General features: G+C 39.3%; 1 protein-coding gene across 3 annotated transcripts in view; it reads right to left on the bottom strand.

Moving 5' to 3' along the window:
* Window positions 1–6221: 6221 nt before the first annotated feature.
* The window catches only part of HTT (huntingtin), a 78492-nt gene continuing 66579 nt past the window's right edge, over window positions 6222–18134 (bottom strand). For all 3 annotated transcript variants that reach the window (XM_050337961.1, XM_050337962.1, XM_050337963.1), the window contains 8 exons: window positions 17570–17725; window positions 15836–16026; window positions 15172–15286; window positions 14737–14950; window positions 14485–14590; window positions 12967–13129; window positions 12168–12328; window positions 6222–11239 (listed from right to left, as the gene is read on the bottom strand). In XM_050337961.1, the coding sequence (XP_050193918.1) occupies window positions 11026–11239; window positions 12168–12328; window positions 12967–13129; window positions 14485–14590; window positions 14737–14950; window positions 15172–15286; window positions 15836–16026; window positions 17570–17725 (1320 nt within the window). In that variant the 3' untranslated portion in view covers window positions 6222–11025. The remainder of the gene's footprint in view (window positions 11240–12167; window positions 12329–12966; window positions 13130–14484; window positions 14591–14736; window positions 14951–15171; window positions 15287–15835; window positions 16027–17569; window positions 17726–18134) is intronic.

Here is an 18134-nt window from a genome sequence, read left to right as displayed (position 1 = left end):
CCACACACTGCAAGAATCTGCACTGAAGTAAGTGCATGAGTATTCCCCAGAATGAAAGGCTCTGTATGCATTTAATAATGAAATGTACATTTCACGTTTAGACTCTGATGAAAGGACAGATAACAGCAATTGGAAACAGCTTGGATATTGCAGCTTCAGCCTGCTAAGACTATGATTTTTCCCTACAATTCTAAATATGTCTGTTTTCAAAATAAAAATATTTCATAAGGACTTTTGTAAGTGGGAGAGCTTTCATGTCCCATCTGAGAGGGCTCCTTGAAACAGATTTCAAAAGAAAACATCAAGGAAAACATTAGGACTGTACCTCGCTCTTTCATCAGTATATATAGTTCCTAATGCACATCAGGTGCCACAGGAACTGCTGTTCAAGGTTAAAGCAAGGTCCTTATGAAAGGTACAATTACTCTCTAGTGACAGATAAGGAGAAGAAAGTCAAAGCTAAACTGTGCGAGCAGAAAGGCAGGAGTGCTCAAAGTTAACTGGAAAAGCTACAAAAGCCTTTACCTCAGGAAGAGACCACTTCAGCAGCCCAGCTGTGAATTCAGGTTTTAATCTGCCACCAATAGCCCCCAACAGGCTCTCCCTCCCCATGCCTCAAAGGCAGCAGCTGCACCAGCTCACATCAGTCCCAGTGTGGAGCAGAACCTCTCCTGGGATGGGAATTCCATGGGGCTGGTGGGTGCCGTGGGGAGCAGTGGGACACAGAGCCCACAGCTCCACTGAGGGCTGTGCTGGCACTCTGCTGCATGCTGGGTTCCAGTTCAAGTTACTATGAAAAAACCCTAAAAACTAAAAGCATAATAAAAGCATGTTTTTGAAAGGAAAAAACCCAACACTCATGTCCAATAGCACCAAATTTGGTGGAGAAGGGATGACTCTGCAAAATCATTCAAACATCCCTTTGCTCAGAGTTGACATAAAAAGGCTCATTTGAAGGCTCACTCATAATAGTATTTTTTACTTATTCATTTTAAAGTACCCTGATTTGCACTACAGTTGGTTTCTGGAAGTTTTTTACAGATCCAAAGTTCTCACCTGATGGAAGACCAGAGGAAAAAGGTGTCTCTGTGCATTGTCCAGGAGCACAAAGTCAGCACACACATGAAAGCTTATGTTGCCTTCTGGATCCTTGATAACTTTCGGTTTGAGACAAACAGCAAAACTTTCAACTTAGGCATATGACTTGGAGGTAGTCATGAACATTTAATGTATTTTCCTTTATGCAAGTTCCAGAAAAAGTCTTATACCAGAACATTCTACTGAAAAAATAGTTCTTTAAATTCTCTTTCACTAATGCTGTTGCCTTGCACTGTTCTTCTCCCACGATAAAATATACACCAGAAAACATCCCCTCCCAGAACCAGCCTCTCATGCTTAATCTTGCAGGACAAAGTTGCATAAATGTTCAATTAAACCAATAAAATCTTTTAGACATAAACTGTTGACTAAGATAGAAAAGCTCAAGGATTGGAAGAGACCAAACCATACCAAGGAAAAAAGAAACTACCCATCCCTCACACCAAGAGCATTTTGGTCAGCAGCCAAAATTCTTCATTGTATCAAAACCCTTTTCTTAATGATTTCCCTGACAGCAGGACTGCTAAGCATTACTCAGCATTTAAAGATCTGGAATAAGCTGTGCCTTACCAAGTTTTTACAACCGATCTCCAGTCATGCTTTTTTCTTTTTTAAATCATTATGTCAAGAGGTCAGTTTACAAAACCAAAAAGAACCAGTGTCTGATAAACCTTAATGCTGCATGTGAAAACTGGTGCATCACAACTGTGTAACTTAAAAGTAACATCTTTTCAGAGAAGTAACTTTCTGCCATGTGATCAAGAAACCAAATAAGGCAAGAATATTACCTACGAAAATTCAAAACATCAGATTGTCACTAGAGAAAAATGCAGCACTACGAGGAGGTGCAACTGTAACTAGAAAAGGCAGAAAAACTTTTAGGTTTTTTGATGGTCAGGAGAGAAAAAAAAGGCACATTTGCTTTCCTCAACTAGATGAAAGGCACCAGTATATAAAGAAGAATAACAGTTCTAGCTGACTCTGGAGCAGTAATTTACAGGGAAAATTGTAGTTCAAAGAACAAATAAAGTATTTATTCTTTTTATAATCAAATATAAAGGAACACTCAAGTTAAAGTCTAATTATAAGGGCTAAAAAACACTACCAAGAAGCAGTTTCAGGTTCTGCAAGCTTCCCTCATCCTGCCATCACAGCTCACTAAAAATGTGTTTCCTTTCCTTGCTGCTCTATAAACACCCGTGGAGCAAGGGAAAACTAAACACAAAAGCTGCAAGCAGCCGAAAAAAAATGCTCCCAAATCTTTAAGAACAGGAGCCTTTCAACATTTTCAGGCACATTGTGGTGAAGTGGACACAGCTAATGAAGGTGAAGAATGAGAAGATGATGTTTCCTGTCATTCCTTGGTCCCTGGGCTGTACTTTGCAGACACAGCACATGAAGCCATTCCCTGCCCTCTCTTCAGCTCCTGGACCCTTTCTCAGGAACTGCCAACCTGGCTCTGTCCTGAAATGTCCTTGAAAGTGTCACAGGTGCTTCTGTGTCCTTGGGTGCACCACAGCTGCTTGGTCTCAAGGGAGAAGATAACATCTTCAAGGTCCACAAACTGCCTGGACCTTCATATCAGATGATGGCTGCACAGAGGAAAAGTGATGATGTGCAACAGACAGCAATGAACCATCCAACTGCTTGTGGTTGGGAAAAGCTGGGGTTTTTTAACAAACGTGGATACTCTTCCCTTCCCATAACTGGCCATCAGCAGACAGAAGGTTCTTTACTCATATATGGTACATCCCAGGCTGCTGCACAAATCCAATTATTTCCTTCTTGCACCACATCCTGGATCTTTAGAGCAGAAATGCACAAGGAAAAAAGCGTATGTCAGACAACTCTCACCACTGCCTCTTTCTGAGTCCTGCTAAAATGTCAACTCTTGATTATTTCCTTTGGAATGAATGCTCATCTTACGACAGGCTTTGAAACTCCATTCAAAATACGTAATTTAGGGCTAAATTCTTGTTTATGCTACTCAGCTTCCGAAGTTATCCTGCCTACATGAGATTTTATAGCCAGTAAAACATATGACCGAGTACCCACGAAACAATACATTTCATCTCCCGATCTGCATTTTTTTTTCTTGTAATTAAGCTATACAGAACAATGCAGTTTGATCATTGTTAGTTTGGGACTGGCATTTATGTTTCATCTAGAGTTAATTCAGCCTAACTCAGAACAAAAGCAGCACAGACAAAGGAGAACCAGACCTCACAAAGAAGTTAATAATTAATAACCATTTTGATGATATTTAACCCATCAGCAAAAACGCAAAAGAAGTTTAAGCACTGCAAGTTTTACTGCAACAAATTGAGTCCCTCAGACTTTCCCCAGTACAGATGGTGTAGCAATCTTCTCAAGTGTAACACAATAACTCAACATGACTTCTTACAACACTCCATCATCACCAGATTCATCGTTATTTTCAAAGGTATAACATGCAGTTTGGGTTTTTATGGATCTAAGACACGTAGGTTTGCTTAATCCTGCCATCTGAGACAACTCAACTCGAATCAGGCCAGGTTTGCTGTATCTTTCCCACGGAGGGGTACTCTCAAACCCCACAGCAGGCCAGTGGTAGAGTTGGAAAACTAACCTGTCAGCACAATACAATCTCTGCTTTACCACTGATAACGTAACTTGGTCCCAGATAACGTTTTCTGAAGCAGCAGTTGTGCTACTGTCAGTGCTGCCTGCATGTTTCCCAGGTGCCAGACCATGTTTCTCACATTTTTAATATTACCAGATCACACTGCAATGAAAACAGGAATTATCCCCACGCTCACATTTAGGTAACTCTGCAGTATATAAACATATTGCTTCAGTGAGCGCAGACAGAACCACAAAAGCAGGAAAGCAGCAAAAGTACAGACCAAAATACCACTTGTGAAAGCATTTGACTTTGATACCAATGAGGATAAAAAACTGCAGATTTGTTCAGTCCCCTTCTTAAAATTCACTTCTTCAGGACCCTCAATTAATTAACAAACTCTCTGTTACTTAGTCACATACCAATCTATTGATGACACACACCTTTTATTTCAAAGCATTTGCCAGGTGAAATATTTACTCTAGGAGCCAGGGCAGAGGAAAGAAGGCAGGAGGAGAAGGAATGAGCTTAAGCAACGTTACCAGGAGATGTAAGGATCAGAAGCCTCGAAAGCACTTAAAAATACCTCCCAGCTCTGCAGCATCCAGTGTTCATTTAAAAGTGTTAGTCTGAAGCAGTTCTGAAGGCAAAGAAAAATGACTATGAACAAAGTATAATTAAGAGTATCTGCCCAAACTTGCCTGAAACAAAAGTTAAACAATGAACTGTGTTATTTTCATACACGTTAAATCAAATGCCAAAGATGGTATTTGAAACATCAACATTAACAAGACATATCAAGAAAATTTAAGTTAGCAAAGCTTTACACTTGCATTTCCATCAGACCACAGGACAGATGCTTCACTCCCATTTAACAGCAAGATAGGGATGAAAACACACTTTGTGCCTCCTCCTCAAGGGGAGAAAGGGGTAGAAAAGACTAAGATTCTCATTTGGAGATGTTATTTCAACACTGACTTGAAGTTTTACAATGCATGTAATTCCAGATGAGCTAGATTAGCAAAACCATTATATTTAAATGGTCTGCCTTAACCTGGCTCCCAGCTCTGTAAGCATCTGGTGCATGGTCAAACCCAGCCCTCAGGGATGCATTTTGCTTGGAGCCCAAACTGTGGCCTGGCTGAAAGAACTCCAAAATGTAAATCATGAGGTAAAACAATCAGGTTGCACTCGATCAAAATCTACCCATGACATCTGCAGTTTGAAGGATATGAAAACAGCACCTGGGGTAAGGACTGCTCTGTCATACTTGGATGTACAAACCATGGGAAAGATCAGAAACAAAATTAAGGCAGAATTACGGTTGCAATAGAAGAACAGGAGGTTTGGCTCAGGAGATACCATTCTATATATTGAATAAATTTTTTCATGTTCCTACTTCCAACTTTTTAACAAACCTACAAGTTACAAATCTTTTCATCTCTTCAAACAGTTATGCAAAACTTATGGTATAATTAGGTATAGTTCTACAAGCAATCAAAGCTTTTTGTCTTGTAGCTGGGGTGGAGCCCTGCCAATTCCCAAATGATGGCTGCAATACTCTTACAGCTGCACTGACTAAAAAAAGGGAAAAATCCCAACACCTACAGAGGACAGGAGAGGCAGTGAGGAAAGCAGAAAAGTTATAGTAAATTAAAAAGTTCTAGTCTACAAAGTGCAAGGCTTCACCTCGCCGTGCCTGGTGATTCATTTTTGGGGATAATATTTCCAGAAAGTAAATGAGTATTCTTTTCTGAGTGACAAAAAGATGAAGACTTTTTATTATTTAAGCAAGTCTTCAGCTCTGTAGACAAAGAAACTTACCCCAGCACAGTTCTGCTCCTCAGCTCCACGGCTAAACTAAAAGGTGACAAGAGTGGCTGATCATTCGCTACCGACGCCGACAAGGAAAAACAAGATGTAAAAAACTTATTTTGACTAAGGACAAAACCAGCACGTGCTTGCTACATTAAGCTACTACTTTAAACCTTATGCCAGAGTTTCCAGAGAACAGCCAAGTGCTGCAAAGTTAATCAAAACAAGATGTTTCTGAGCAGTTGAGTACTGCAAGAGATCCTCCAGTGTTCAGCAGCAAGACCACCCAGAAACTTCTTTTCAGCCGCAGCCTAACAGCTGGGAAACCAAGCTTCGGCAAGTTAAACCATTTCTTCTCCTGTGTAACATTATCCCTCCCCGGGACTGCTGCAGATAAATACACTCTCATTCACAAATACAGCTGTACACTTAAATTTTGCCTTTTCTGATCTCATTTAGAATCCCAGAGAAGTTTTGGCAAGCGTGACTGTTAGATACAATTCAAAGCTCAACTGTGATAGTTCTTGGTTAATTGCAAAGAGCACTGTGATTGTGAAGTGTACCTACATTTGCAGGGAGTTCAAGTATTTTTGCGTATCTTAACAATGCTCCTTATTTGATAGTAGCTGAAAAGAAGAGATACTGGGGAAAAAACTCCAGCAAGAATGCACCAAGACCTTCTTATAAATAACCAGAGAAAAATCACTTACAGTAATAGTTATATTTTATTTTTTCTTTTACTTTCAATGTGCAGTATTTTCAGCATTTTTTTTTTTTAAACTTAAACATACATCTAAAATTATATGCTTTGCTTTTCCTTAGAGTACAATTTCTTTTCAGGCTGGGGCTCCAAGCTTTTTTGCTCATCATTGCCCTCAAATTAAACACCACCACAGGGTGCGTCACCTTATCCTTGTCAAGTTTCTCCAACTTGCTGGTGTGTGCACACGGACTGATGGGAATGAGAAGCTCACACAAAATGCACATGACAAAAAAGCAGCACATGCTTCACAAATGCTCTGCAGCATTTATACCCAGTTACTTGAACACAGCTAAAACTTGATATACAATAGAAGCTCTCCTGGGTATGACTGTGGGATTCTCAAGATTTTTAATGGATACTTAGCTAGCATGCACAAAGAGTTCACCCAAAATCTTAGTATTAGGTAAAATTAACATAATGAATTACCCCAAAATTTTGCTACATTGCTTACTCTAGTTTTTACAGCAGCTTGTTTTCACTTTAAAATCCTTAAACTACCTAAAAACTAGCGAAGTACTTTGCTCTCTTATAACTTTCATCAGTTGTATCCTTATAACCAAAATTGTTTTAAAAGAGCAAAGCACCTACCATTGTCACTTTGTTGATTTCTACCTTCAGTAGAAATTTCAACTGGGATTGTACATGGAAAAATTCTGATCTATGCAATGAATGTACTCAATCAGTTCCCCATCTTCTCCCACCCTATCCCTTTCAACCACAGGGTAAGATCCTGAATGACTGAATTTAATTAAACTGCTTATTGCTATATTTATTGCTCACTATACCCTCAAATTTCTTTTATTTAGGAAGTTATAAATGCTTAGCCCTGACAGCTCCACAAAATCTTAAGACAAGCGAGGTCTGCTGCTCTTGGAGAACTGTCTTTGCAGTGTTTTTGACACAACCTCCTTATCTGCTATATAGCTAACAGCCACTGAAAAAGAAGAATGGTGAGACAGAATGCTCTTAAGGCAAATCTACTAAATATCAACAAATTACTTTGAACCCAAAAGATTCCACTTGTTCCCCCCCCTTCGTTTGATCTGAACCTGTTCACTCATTACTCAGTGCTTTCGGAATGCTGCTGGTGGCTAAGAAAGAAGCAATGTCCTGGTGCTGAGAAGGCATTCCTACCAAGGCAAAAGGAACACACAGTCATTTACTAGACGCTTTAGGCAAGAACTGACATCTGAGTATACACTTCAGAAAAGATTTAAATAAACTCACATTCAATTTCAACTGGAAAAGAACATAAATAGTAAAGAAAACTTTGAATCCTGCAAATAAGAACTGGTTTACAATGGGTTGTAGTTTCCAACTCCTCACTCTTGCACCCAGTGCAAGGGAAGGGCATGCTGAAATGAAACACAAATCAAACTTTATTTAATGGGCCAGTGGGTAGCTGACCCAAAAACTATTTATAACAAGTTGGCTGGCATATGGTGTTCTTAGAGGAGGGCCACGTTATAGATTTAGTAAAGTAGGTTCTTTGACAACTGAATTGTAAATGAAGTTTTAAACATTAATCTGTCTCAAGCGTGCTCCCTGTCCTGCCATACCTCTCATCTTGTAAGGCTGCAAAAAAAAGCCAGTTTCACTGCAAAGCACATTAAAGATGCTGTTTGCTTTGTTTAGCCAGAATACCAAATGTATGTCTTAAGCCCAAACGCAGTTCTACCCTGCTCTCAATGAAAAAATGAACAGCCTGATTTTTGGAATTAGCTTTCTGTCTACAGCAAGTTAAAAACATTCTGTGAAACGAAATCTTGTGTTAAGTAAATCTCAAGGGACGAGCAACATTTTTATTTCCCTTTAAATCCAACATCGGTATCTCTGTGTGGCCACTGTTCTGCTGCTGCTGCCTCTATCACTAAAATCAGACCTCTTGTCACTAAAAGCACACAGGAGTGATTGTTGAATATGATTTCACTCCAGAAGAAATGAGGGTGTGGCAAGCACATCTGGGACGTGGATAGGGAAGTGTGCTGCAGTGAAATGTTAGAACTGAAGCACTACCAGAGTGTGTTTGCACTCCAAGGAAGACCCTTAAGCTCCACTCCCTTCAGGTCACAGAGAATCTCCTCTGAGGAGGTGCCGCTCTTTAGACACTTAGGACACGTTACAGGAGGTGTATTTACTAAGACAAATCTCCAAGAGAGGTTGAAACAGATGAAGTCATAACTACCAGTGAATCTGTGTGAGGTTAGAACTGACTGCATCAGCTCTAGAGCTTGTCTTGAAACAGGTAATGCAAACATTTGCTCTAAGGCTGGCAATGGGCATTTGAGGAAAGGGAGTCTGCCACAACTAATGTTTGTCATCCAGCCATGCTGACTTCAGTGTATTTCTGCAGTGGTTGGAAAGATTCTATGGCAAGTGCCACACTGGTTTGGAAAGTTTCATAAAGGGTCTAGCTCCCTGATCCCAAGGTAAAATAACCAGCTGGTCTGTGTTCATCATGAGGAGCTTAAAATTATGAAGAATTTAACAGTTTCGTAACACAACATATACTGTTATACGGTGACAATATGACTAACTTGATGCTTAAAAAATATATTAAAATCTATTTTAAATTTTGGAAAATAGCTTACAAAAATATCTTCACTTAAACTATATATCATACAAAAACTGACTGGTGTGTGGGTTTACAGTACAAAATGATTACTGGTGGTTACAAAAGGGAAGCGTGATCTATACTACCCCTTCATGAAAACACAGGGCATTATATCTCACTGCCTGGAATTAGACTTCTATCAGAATTAAGATAATTTCCAATATAACTCAAAAACTTTCAAACAGTATCTATTTTATTAAACCTTTTTCTGAAATCCTGTTCAGTTTCTTTTAAAAATCACCACAGTGCTGTGGCCCGAGAAAGAAGAGTAACCCAACTAAGGGCAGAAATAATTGCTCTAGATAGTAAGATCTGTAGAGAGCTAAATACAGCAACATCTACAGTTGTTTCTACTGCCCACACTATCAATTTCCTCTATCAGTTTCTAAAAGGAAGTGACACCAGTGGACAATTCCTTTGTAACCAATTTATGGGCAGAAGCAACAATTTTTGGTCTAGATTGGAATTAGTTTAAATACATAGGTTTAATAAATACAAATATACACATCTGTATACATTAAATGTTGTCACATGTGTATAATTTCAACATATACATTATATACAGAAATACATACAGTACATGCTCCTCCTGACAACACTATCTCATTTTTCCAAGTGTCACCAAAAGGTGTGATAAGGAAATGAAGAGAGGTTACACGTAGGATCTGACTGAGAACCAAGGTATCATTTCTCTATAATGAAAGAATGACAACAAATACGACTAAAGACAAATGCTGTGCTAGATTTCCTCATGTAAAGCTTAGGAATCAATGGCATTCCCTGGGTGGTGAGTAAAAGCTAAATCTGGCCCTGTGTAGTGTCCTGAAATTCATGGATATTTGTACTGTTTGTGTCTAAAGCATTATGTATACAACAGGTAAGAAAAGAGGTTGTGTAATTTAACACTTCAGCCAGTCCCCAAGTAGACCACAGCAGCCTTCTGATTCTGAACTGCCACCCAAAATTTGTTTACATGAGAATAGTTTGAATCCAGGTGACTCCATGGTCTCAGTTAGGAAAGATCAAACAGTTGTTGACTACTGGGAAGCTTGCACCATTTTGTCTCTTAAAATGCTGTGCAGCAAATAAGAGCAGTTTCTTAAGTATCTAGTGTCTAATCCAGAGTAACTAGTCCTCTTTTTTACCATTATGTCTCAAAATAAAAGAATTCAAAAGAAGCTATAGTAAAATGGATCACAAGAATGCCTCCTTAGTACAGTTTCTCAAGACAAATCAGTCAACATATTCCAGTTTTAAAGCACTTGGAGAAAAAGTGAGATGCAAAATGATGTAATCTGTACATTAAGATGGATTTCCAAAAGAAACATGAATTCAAGCACAAGGAAAAAAAAATGAGGACAATACAGATGTCAAGACATTCAGTAGCATGGCTTCTGTTCATCTCCAATTACAGCACAGCTCACGCACCACACATCTTACAATTTTACATACTGTACATAATATAGAAATATTTAAGTTAAAATTTCTTTCACTGATATACCGTACTCAAATTTTAAATCCTGAGAAGAAAACAGAAAAATGTGTGGTTACGTATGTGCACTATATCACCCACACATACACCACTGGGCATCAGAAAGTCCAGAGAGAGAAATCACATGCTGGAGGTGTAAATCATAAAAGCCATTTTCTCTTTTCCTTGTTTGGGAGAGACGTTAGGAAACAATTTCTATTCTGTGCTACACAACAGTATATACAGGGACATAAAACTATCAAGGTTGGCAAATGACTGCAGCACTAACAGTCTGTCCGTGTCTTACCGGCCGCACCACAGGGGCTTCAGCTGAACACTGGAAGAAGAGGAACACCAGCGACCTTGCATGTGGTACTTGCTCGTTTTTACATCTACTACGTGTGCCTCAGGTTAGTCCCAAACACCACTTGACAAACACTGACATACTTCTTCCCGCTCACAGGTGCCCGGTGTCAGTGGGAGCTACACTAGACTTCCCAGGTGATTCCCAGCGCTGCAGAGCACTTGTCCACGCGTGCTGGAAGTAAAAGTGACAGGTCCATATGTATCACAAACGCAACCCCAGATATTTGCTTGATCTTGCATTCCCCATAATTCATATTCCAACACTAGTCATGCAGTTCCACTACACGTCAGGGTGTTCAACATGCTGTGACCTTGTGGACGTTTTGCAAACAAGTCAGTAGGCGGTGATATGGGGTTCCTGGAGATGCCACCACCTCAAACACCGACTGAAAGGCCCTCCGATCTAATTCTTCATCTATCTGATGTCGGTAGAAGTCTATGGCCACCAAACAGAAGATGTTAACATCCACTTGCTCTGATTTTCCCATTCTGCTGATAATATGTGGAAGACTGAAATGGAAGTTAAGGTCGTAATATGACAGAGGTTGCTCATTTTCTGGTGTAGCAGTTTTAAGCACTGTTCTGCAATAAAATGGTTTATTTTTGAGTACACCAACGATGTTCAAGTGCAAAAGTACTGTCATCTAGCAATTCAACTGCTACCACATAAATCCAATTTCTTCATTAACGTCATGCGATTTCTAATCCCCAGAAATTCATTTCAATCTAGCGGTAGTTTTCTTTATCCATTGGAGCAAACAATGCAATCAGCCACTGCTGAGAGCCAAAGAGCACTGCTGAGACTGAGAGTCATTAGGAAGTTTCAAACATGACAAATGGCCACTTTTTCATCTGGTCACGAAACACAACAGTTATTTTTCTGTTTGTTTGAGGGGTTTGTTTGTTTTTAAATAAACCCAGCACTAATACCCCCTATGTATGTCTTTTGGCTGTTTCAATTTATTTTGGCCAATGCTCACTCTTACTGCAGTGCACAGCTAGGGGGACACTTGCAAAATACAGTTTGTATATGGAGGATAATTTTCTTGAATTTGAGTTTGCTTTTTTCCCTTTTTTTAACTTATATTTTATCTTGCAGAATGAATATAAAGCAATGCTTTAAAAGGTCACAGCAGTGCTACCTCAGTGAAGTTTCTAAAAAGTCCTTCAACGTAAGGACTTTCCCAATCATCTTGCACAGTCACAAGAAACAGATCTTAAAGCAGCAGCTTTAGATAACTTTGTTCTCCTAATCTCTTCAGAAGTTTCCTTTTTTCCCTTCATACCTGAGGTACCAACAGTACAAAGCAATATACACCACTACTAACTGCAGTAAAACTGTCTTTTTGTGTACTCTTATCTTCCAAGGCTATCAATGTGCTTTACAAAATCACTGTAATTAGCCAGAAATGGCACACGTTCAGTCTTTTTAGGATACATTGCTGAAATCCATTGACTGGTGGAAGCACTGACAAAAAAACAGGAAAGACTCCACATTGCCATTGCCACGGGTGTTCTTTGCGTGAAGTTAGAGAGAGAGAGCATCACCCAGTCACGGACCATTGAGGACTGTCCAGTGCTATGCAGTGTCTGGAATACCTGCAAAATATTGTATACAGGAATAAAGCCATGGGAAAAAGTTTAGTTTCTCTTGTAAAGGTCCTCTCCAGCAACAAGACTCTTGAGGTTCACAAAAAAGATTCCTGGAGACAACACTGAGTCTAAAGAATTAGTGAACTGTACTCATGACACATGTGCCAAACTGAAGTAATCATTGAGAAGTGCAAGACTTGCCTGGTGCTGTTTTTACAGCTCAAATGTGGTGAACACATGCACTCTCCAGTGATGCACAAGTCCAGTAAGTGCTGAAGAGCAAAACACACAGAAACCAGAAACCCAACTGAGCCCACAGTGGTTTCACTGTTGGGTTCACAAGGTCAGATGACCTGGGATGGATCTCTCAGATCTTCAGTCTGATCAGAAATACTAATTTTCTCTTTATTTGCTCACTATCAATGACTGAACTGTATTGCTGTGAGCTTTGGCTTCCAGGTGACGTGGCTATTTTAGCCCTCCATGCTGCCTGGAAGACAAAGCTCACAGACGTACAGCTCAGTCACTGCAACTGGTTTGTTAGAGTTCATTAACAAAATTGGTATTTGCCCCTTAGACTGAACTGTCAGTTATCTGAAATCTTCTGAAACATTTAAGAAGAAAAACAAATGTAGCAATCCTACCTTATAAACTACTGTTGCCATGAATTGTGGGTATGGCTGTTGATTGGACAGAAATTCTCCAATAACTTTATTCATTACATCTTGTGGGGGGAAAAAGTCATCAAGGAACTGTGGAAGTATCCGAGCCACTACTCTAGCTTCAAAAGGAAATCCCTTCCTGATCCTGAAAATAATAAAAAAGAAAATATTTTATGACTGAATTCAAGGTATGTACTCATACCTTGTTCCATTCTAGTTTAATTGGCAATAGAAAGAACATTTTACTTGCATCTCTAGTTAGGCAAGTTCTCAACACTGATGGAGCCAAATCTTCATGTAATCTTAGTAACAGACTACTCAAAGAGGTCTGTCAAAGCTGCCAGTTGTTACACTTATGTCCTTCCCCTATGCTCCCTGCCCTTCTTTTTTAAATGGTCACATTTTTTGAAGGTCTGAAATAGCATGAGAAGTGAGACTTACCAATAGCAATGCTGAAAAAACAATCGAGAACGAAAAAGGACAGAGAGATCACTACTCCTAGTTATCAGAGAAAAGACTGTAAGCAGAACACTAATTTAGACTCATAACATCTTTGCATTTTTTATTCAAGGTCAGATTGACCAATAACACCAAACAAGAAAAGCAAGTTGTGCTGCTCTATAAAGAGGGGAAAAGATACTCCAACTTACAGATAATTTTGCTTAAATAACACTGATTGGAAAGCCTTCCTAATAAAGGCTGCATCTGTTGAAATGTCAAGATTAAGTTACCATCATGTGATTCTTCTCTGCAAAAGTTAGTTTCTGCTTGTAGTATTCACATTTGGTTTGCTGCCTCTTCAGAGTAATATTTTCAAAGGCACTCAAGCACTGCTCTAGTTCCGTTCTCACTGAGTGCAGAAGTGAAACCCTCATCCAGTTTTATGGAAAAACCACTGAACACTTGAAAAAATGTAAACCATTACCCACAAACTACTACACAAAATCTAACATGCTATACTCACTTAAGACAGCTTGAGATTGTCAGATCAAAACAAGGGTTTGGAAATGTTTCCATTAATGAGTTCCATGTGAATACAGAAGTTTTACTGTACCCTTCCACTGCAATTACTTAACAACCTTGGAAAGAGCAACCCCTGGGTGGGGGAAGGGGAAAAATGTTTTAAACTCAGGGTGGTTTGAACGATTATTTCCTGTAAACTGGATTTATATCCTTGATTATGCAGAAGACATCCTGAAAAGCACTTAAGAGTTTGACCTGAAGGGAGCTGAAAACACATTTATGAAGTATTATGGTTTGTGCAACACACAGTATCAGTTAGGACATGTCTGTTTTTCATTTACATTCCTGTACATTTGTGCTGCCTTCAGCAATTCCATCAGTGTTACTGTGTATACCAGGAGTGTAACTGTTGGGCAATAGTAAGTAGAGAAACATCATTAATTAAATATGAGAACTGTCAAATAGAGAAGTGACCACACAGTGATGAACAGAATCATTTCCCTCCCACTGCCCCACTTACATGTTTTATCCTCTTACCTATCAAAGAGGACAGACACTCGTTCCATAGCTACGATCACAGATTCACTGTCAGGAGCACCAGGATTTGCATCTGTCATACGACTGGGGCTGATTTTTTCCTTTCCTAAACCAAAACAATTTGTTACCATTTCACTGTGAATGTTAAAATAAGATCTTTTTTTTGCTCCTGGTAACAACAATAAATTAAAACAATCAGCACTGTTAGTAAGGCAGCCTCTCAGCACATCAAAGGTATGAAAAAGTGACTACCTGTGTACATGCAAGTCAGCATCAATCCAAGGGCTGCCATCGCTCTGTGGGGGCTCTGCACATTCACCCTGTCAACGCTCAGTTTAACCAGTGATTCACTATCCAGCCTAGAAAGTTGCTCTGAAAGGAGGAGTCGTTCTAATCCTCTCAGGACACAGTGATAAATAATGGATGGTGTTGATTCATCACTTCCAGACACCATGACTCCACACATCTGAAATAAAGCAAAAACACAACTGCCTGGTTTTGAGGTGGATTTAGGTCATCTTCTAGCACCATACCACAGCAACCAGGATGGAATGGCATCAGGTACTACGAAGAACTGATGAAGGTAAGCCCAAAAGCACACCTACACCACAGTAATCAAGTTAAAAGACTGCTAAATGGTGATCCCAGGTTATGTGACCACCTGTGATGGGAGGCACCACAACATACCTGGATAATTCCTGCAGAGAATTCAGGCCCTACATCAAGTGGGTAATTCTCGATCAAATAGAAAGCAGCTGCACACATTACCAGGATGTGCTGTTGGTTATGGATATTCACACAACTGTAAATAAGCAAAAACACCAGTGGTCACATCAAAGTTGCCTAGGTCACAAACAAAGACACTATAAACAACTCCTAGAAACACAGAGTATTTTTGCATATTAAACTGATGCAATTTTTAAAATCCCAAAAAGTATCACCAAGATGCCGTAAGACAGCATAGCTTATCGTGAAAATCCAGTGCAATGCAAGAAATTGTCAGGCCATATAATCAGAAGTTATCATTGCCTGACTTGTTTAGGAGAAATAAACTTCATTACTGATCCTGCAAGTCTTATTCCACGAGTATGCCTTTTGACAGAAAAATGAGGTTTAAGGAGCACAATTTACCAAAAAGACAAAAGCCTGAACTACGTTTTCTCACCCTCAAGTATCATTTTGCTCTGTAAATTAAATGCAAAATTGGATGTTATTTTTAAAGAAAATGCCAAAACCTACTTGATACAACAGCCTGCTCTAAAATGTACTGACAACTGCAAATAGAGAGCTCTTTCAGTCACACAAACATGCAACAGTTTGGAGCCAGGGGGGAAGGGGGAAAGAGTCTTACTGTGCTACTCCTCTCAAATTGGAGAGCAGATACTCGCTGATAATTGGAATGAGTTGCTTTGCTGTCTCATCCAGCAAGTCACACTCAAGGATATAAAGAATTCCATGCAGAGCTCCAATCCGACTTGGCATATGGGTGCTTCTCAGGGTTGATTCCAGCAGTCGACTTACTGGTTCAGCCACAGCTTTATCCTAACACAGCCAACAAGAGTATTCATTAGGAGTCAACACTGGTTCAAAATACTGGCAAGTCCCGTCATTTGGAAATAACTTGGAACAAATTAAAGAGCAAAAAATAGGGCACGAACCAGAGCCTGGCTCAAAGCTACTTTGAATCAAATGTCACAAGACTAATGCAGTCAGTTAAGAGATGATTTGTGTAGATTAACTAGGAAATTGATGTCACTTTGCGAGTTGTTTCTTGAACACTTCCAGGGACGGTGACTCCACCACTTGTGTTCCAGTGCTTGACAACCCTTTCAGTGAAGAAATTCTTCCTAACAGCCTAAGCCCAATCTAAACCTCTCCTGGACACGGTTTAGTGATGGACTTGGCAGAGTCAGCACTTGGACTCAATGATCTTAAGGGTCTTTTTCAACCTAAATGATTCTACAATTCTATGTTTTGTATGCAAACACCAAGCTGGTATCAGATGTTTCACTCCCTGTTATTAAATTACAACAACTTACTGGAATATGAAAAATCTATTCTAAACTGTTAGTTCTGAAAAGTCTCTTTCTTACAATCTAAGTATTTAGTAGAAATTATTTGCTTCACCTTGTCCCTGTATTCATGAATTATCTAAGATACAAGACACTTTTACAGTGTGTGCTCTTTTGTTGCTCTTTTTAAGTGGATTTTCTACATAACTGAACACAGGACAAGTAACTCCTGATGGAATTAACTGGGTTCTTTTTTCACTCCTACTAAGCTGTTATATTCAGCTTTTTGCTTGTAAGAAGGTGCTATTAGTTCACTGAGTGGGAAATTACAGCCTAGTCAGAATAAGCTGATCTGTAAAACTTTCTGTATGTTTGCCATCACTTTCACAGCCTTCCCTTGAGCAGTTGCTGCTGTAATACCTACTGGAAGCCCTGCTCCAAAAGTCTTTCCAAACTTCTCTTATCACTACTACCCAAATGGCTTTGTAGTAGTCTCAGAGTTTCTAGAAATGCCAACTCCTTCCAAAAGAATTTGTAATTATTTTTCCTAAATAATTCCACTCTGAAATGTCCATTGGAAAGTACTTCTGGTCTACACATTTAAAAACAGAATGATGCAATGTAGGGAAGAGTGAGGGAAAGAAAAGGGATATCTGATTATCTGGTTACATATTCATTAAATGCACTGTCCCAGCCTCCCAGGAGATTACAGCCATTCACCTGCAACACAAAGCTAGCAAAAGTTGTTCCAAAAGTCCTCATTTCTGGCCTGAAATGTGACAAATGAGGGGTCCAGGGCAAAGGCAAAACTGAACTGAGTGAGACAAACTAAAAAGCACATTAAATTGGGCTCAAACCTCAGAAAAATCTCAAGCCAAACCCCCTTTGTTTTTGCAGTCTCTGAAAGCCCAGAATAATTATCCTATTACCTCTGACAGCCATGCAGATCAGCTAAGGGGTATTCTTAGAGACAAACCACTCTTACCAAGCAGACCAGACTTTGCAGCAGAAGCTAAGGATGAGTTACCCAGACACTCAGGAATTTGCAATAAACTTTCATGAGAACTTCTTACCATTCCCAGAACAGCAGCAGCTTTACAGGTAGCTGGTATCAAATACTGTACAAGAATCTCATCTTCTGATGGATGCACCTTTCTCAATTCTGTCAGTGTTGTATACATCATCTCAAACTGATTCCTTTCTGTAAACAAGTCTGATACTGCCAGAAGCTGTACAGAAATTAAAACAGAATATAAAAAAGCTCATTAGCAGACAGCCAAAAATTGACTCTCCCTTCTGTTATAACTGTGAGCAAAAGATTCCTAGATTTATCTATTAAATGTGTAAATATTTACTCAAGTGTCTGAAATAACTATCAGCTGTTGTTGTGCAGAATTAATTCCACTATTCATCTTGGACAACAATTACTTCCAAATTGTCTCTTTTTTTCCAAAAGGTTTACAAAATCAAATCCACTAAGTAATTCTGGGAAATAAACAAACATTGTCATTTACAATGTACTAAACCACTCCAAAACACTCAATACATACTTTTCTTGCAAGGATAGTTTCATTTTAAGTTTTTTATGATAGTGAATAATGGCTATCAAGACACATTCCACACCTGTGTTCTTCAGTT

This window comes from Myiozetetes cayanensis, unplaced genomic scaffold (genome assembly GCF_022539395.1).
Source record: "Myiozetetes cayanensis isolate MyiCay16 unplaced genomic scaffold, myiCay2020 scf7, whole genome shotgun sequence".
NCBI classification, from domain to species: Eukaryota; Metazoa; Chordata; class Aves; order Passeriformes; family Tyrannidae; genus Myiozetetes; species Myiozetetes cayanensis.
Note: the sequence above shows the minus strand (reverse complement) of the source record. Positions and strands in the feature narration are given on the sequence as shown.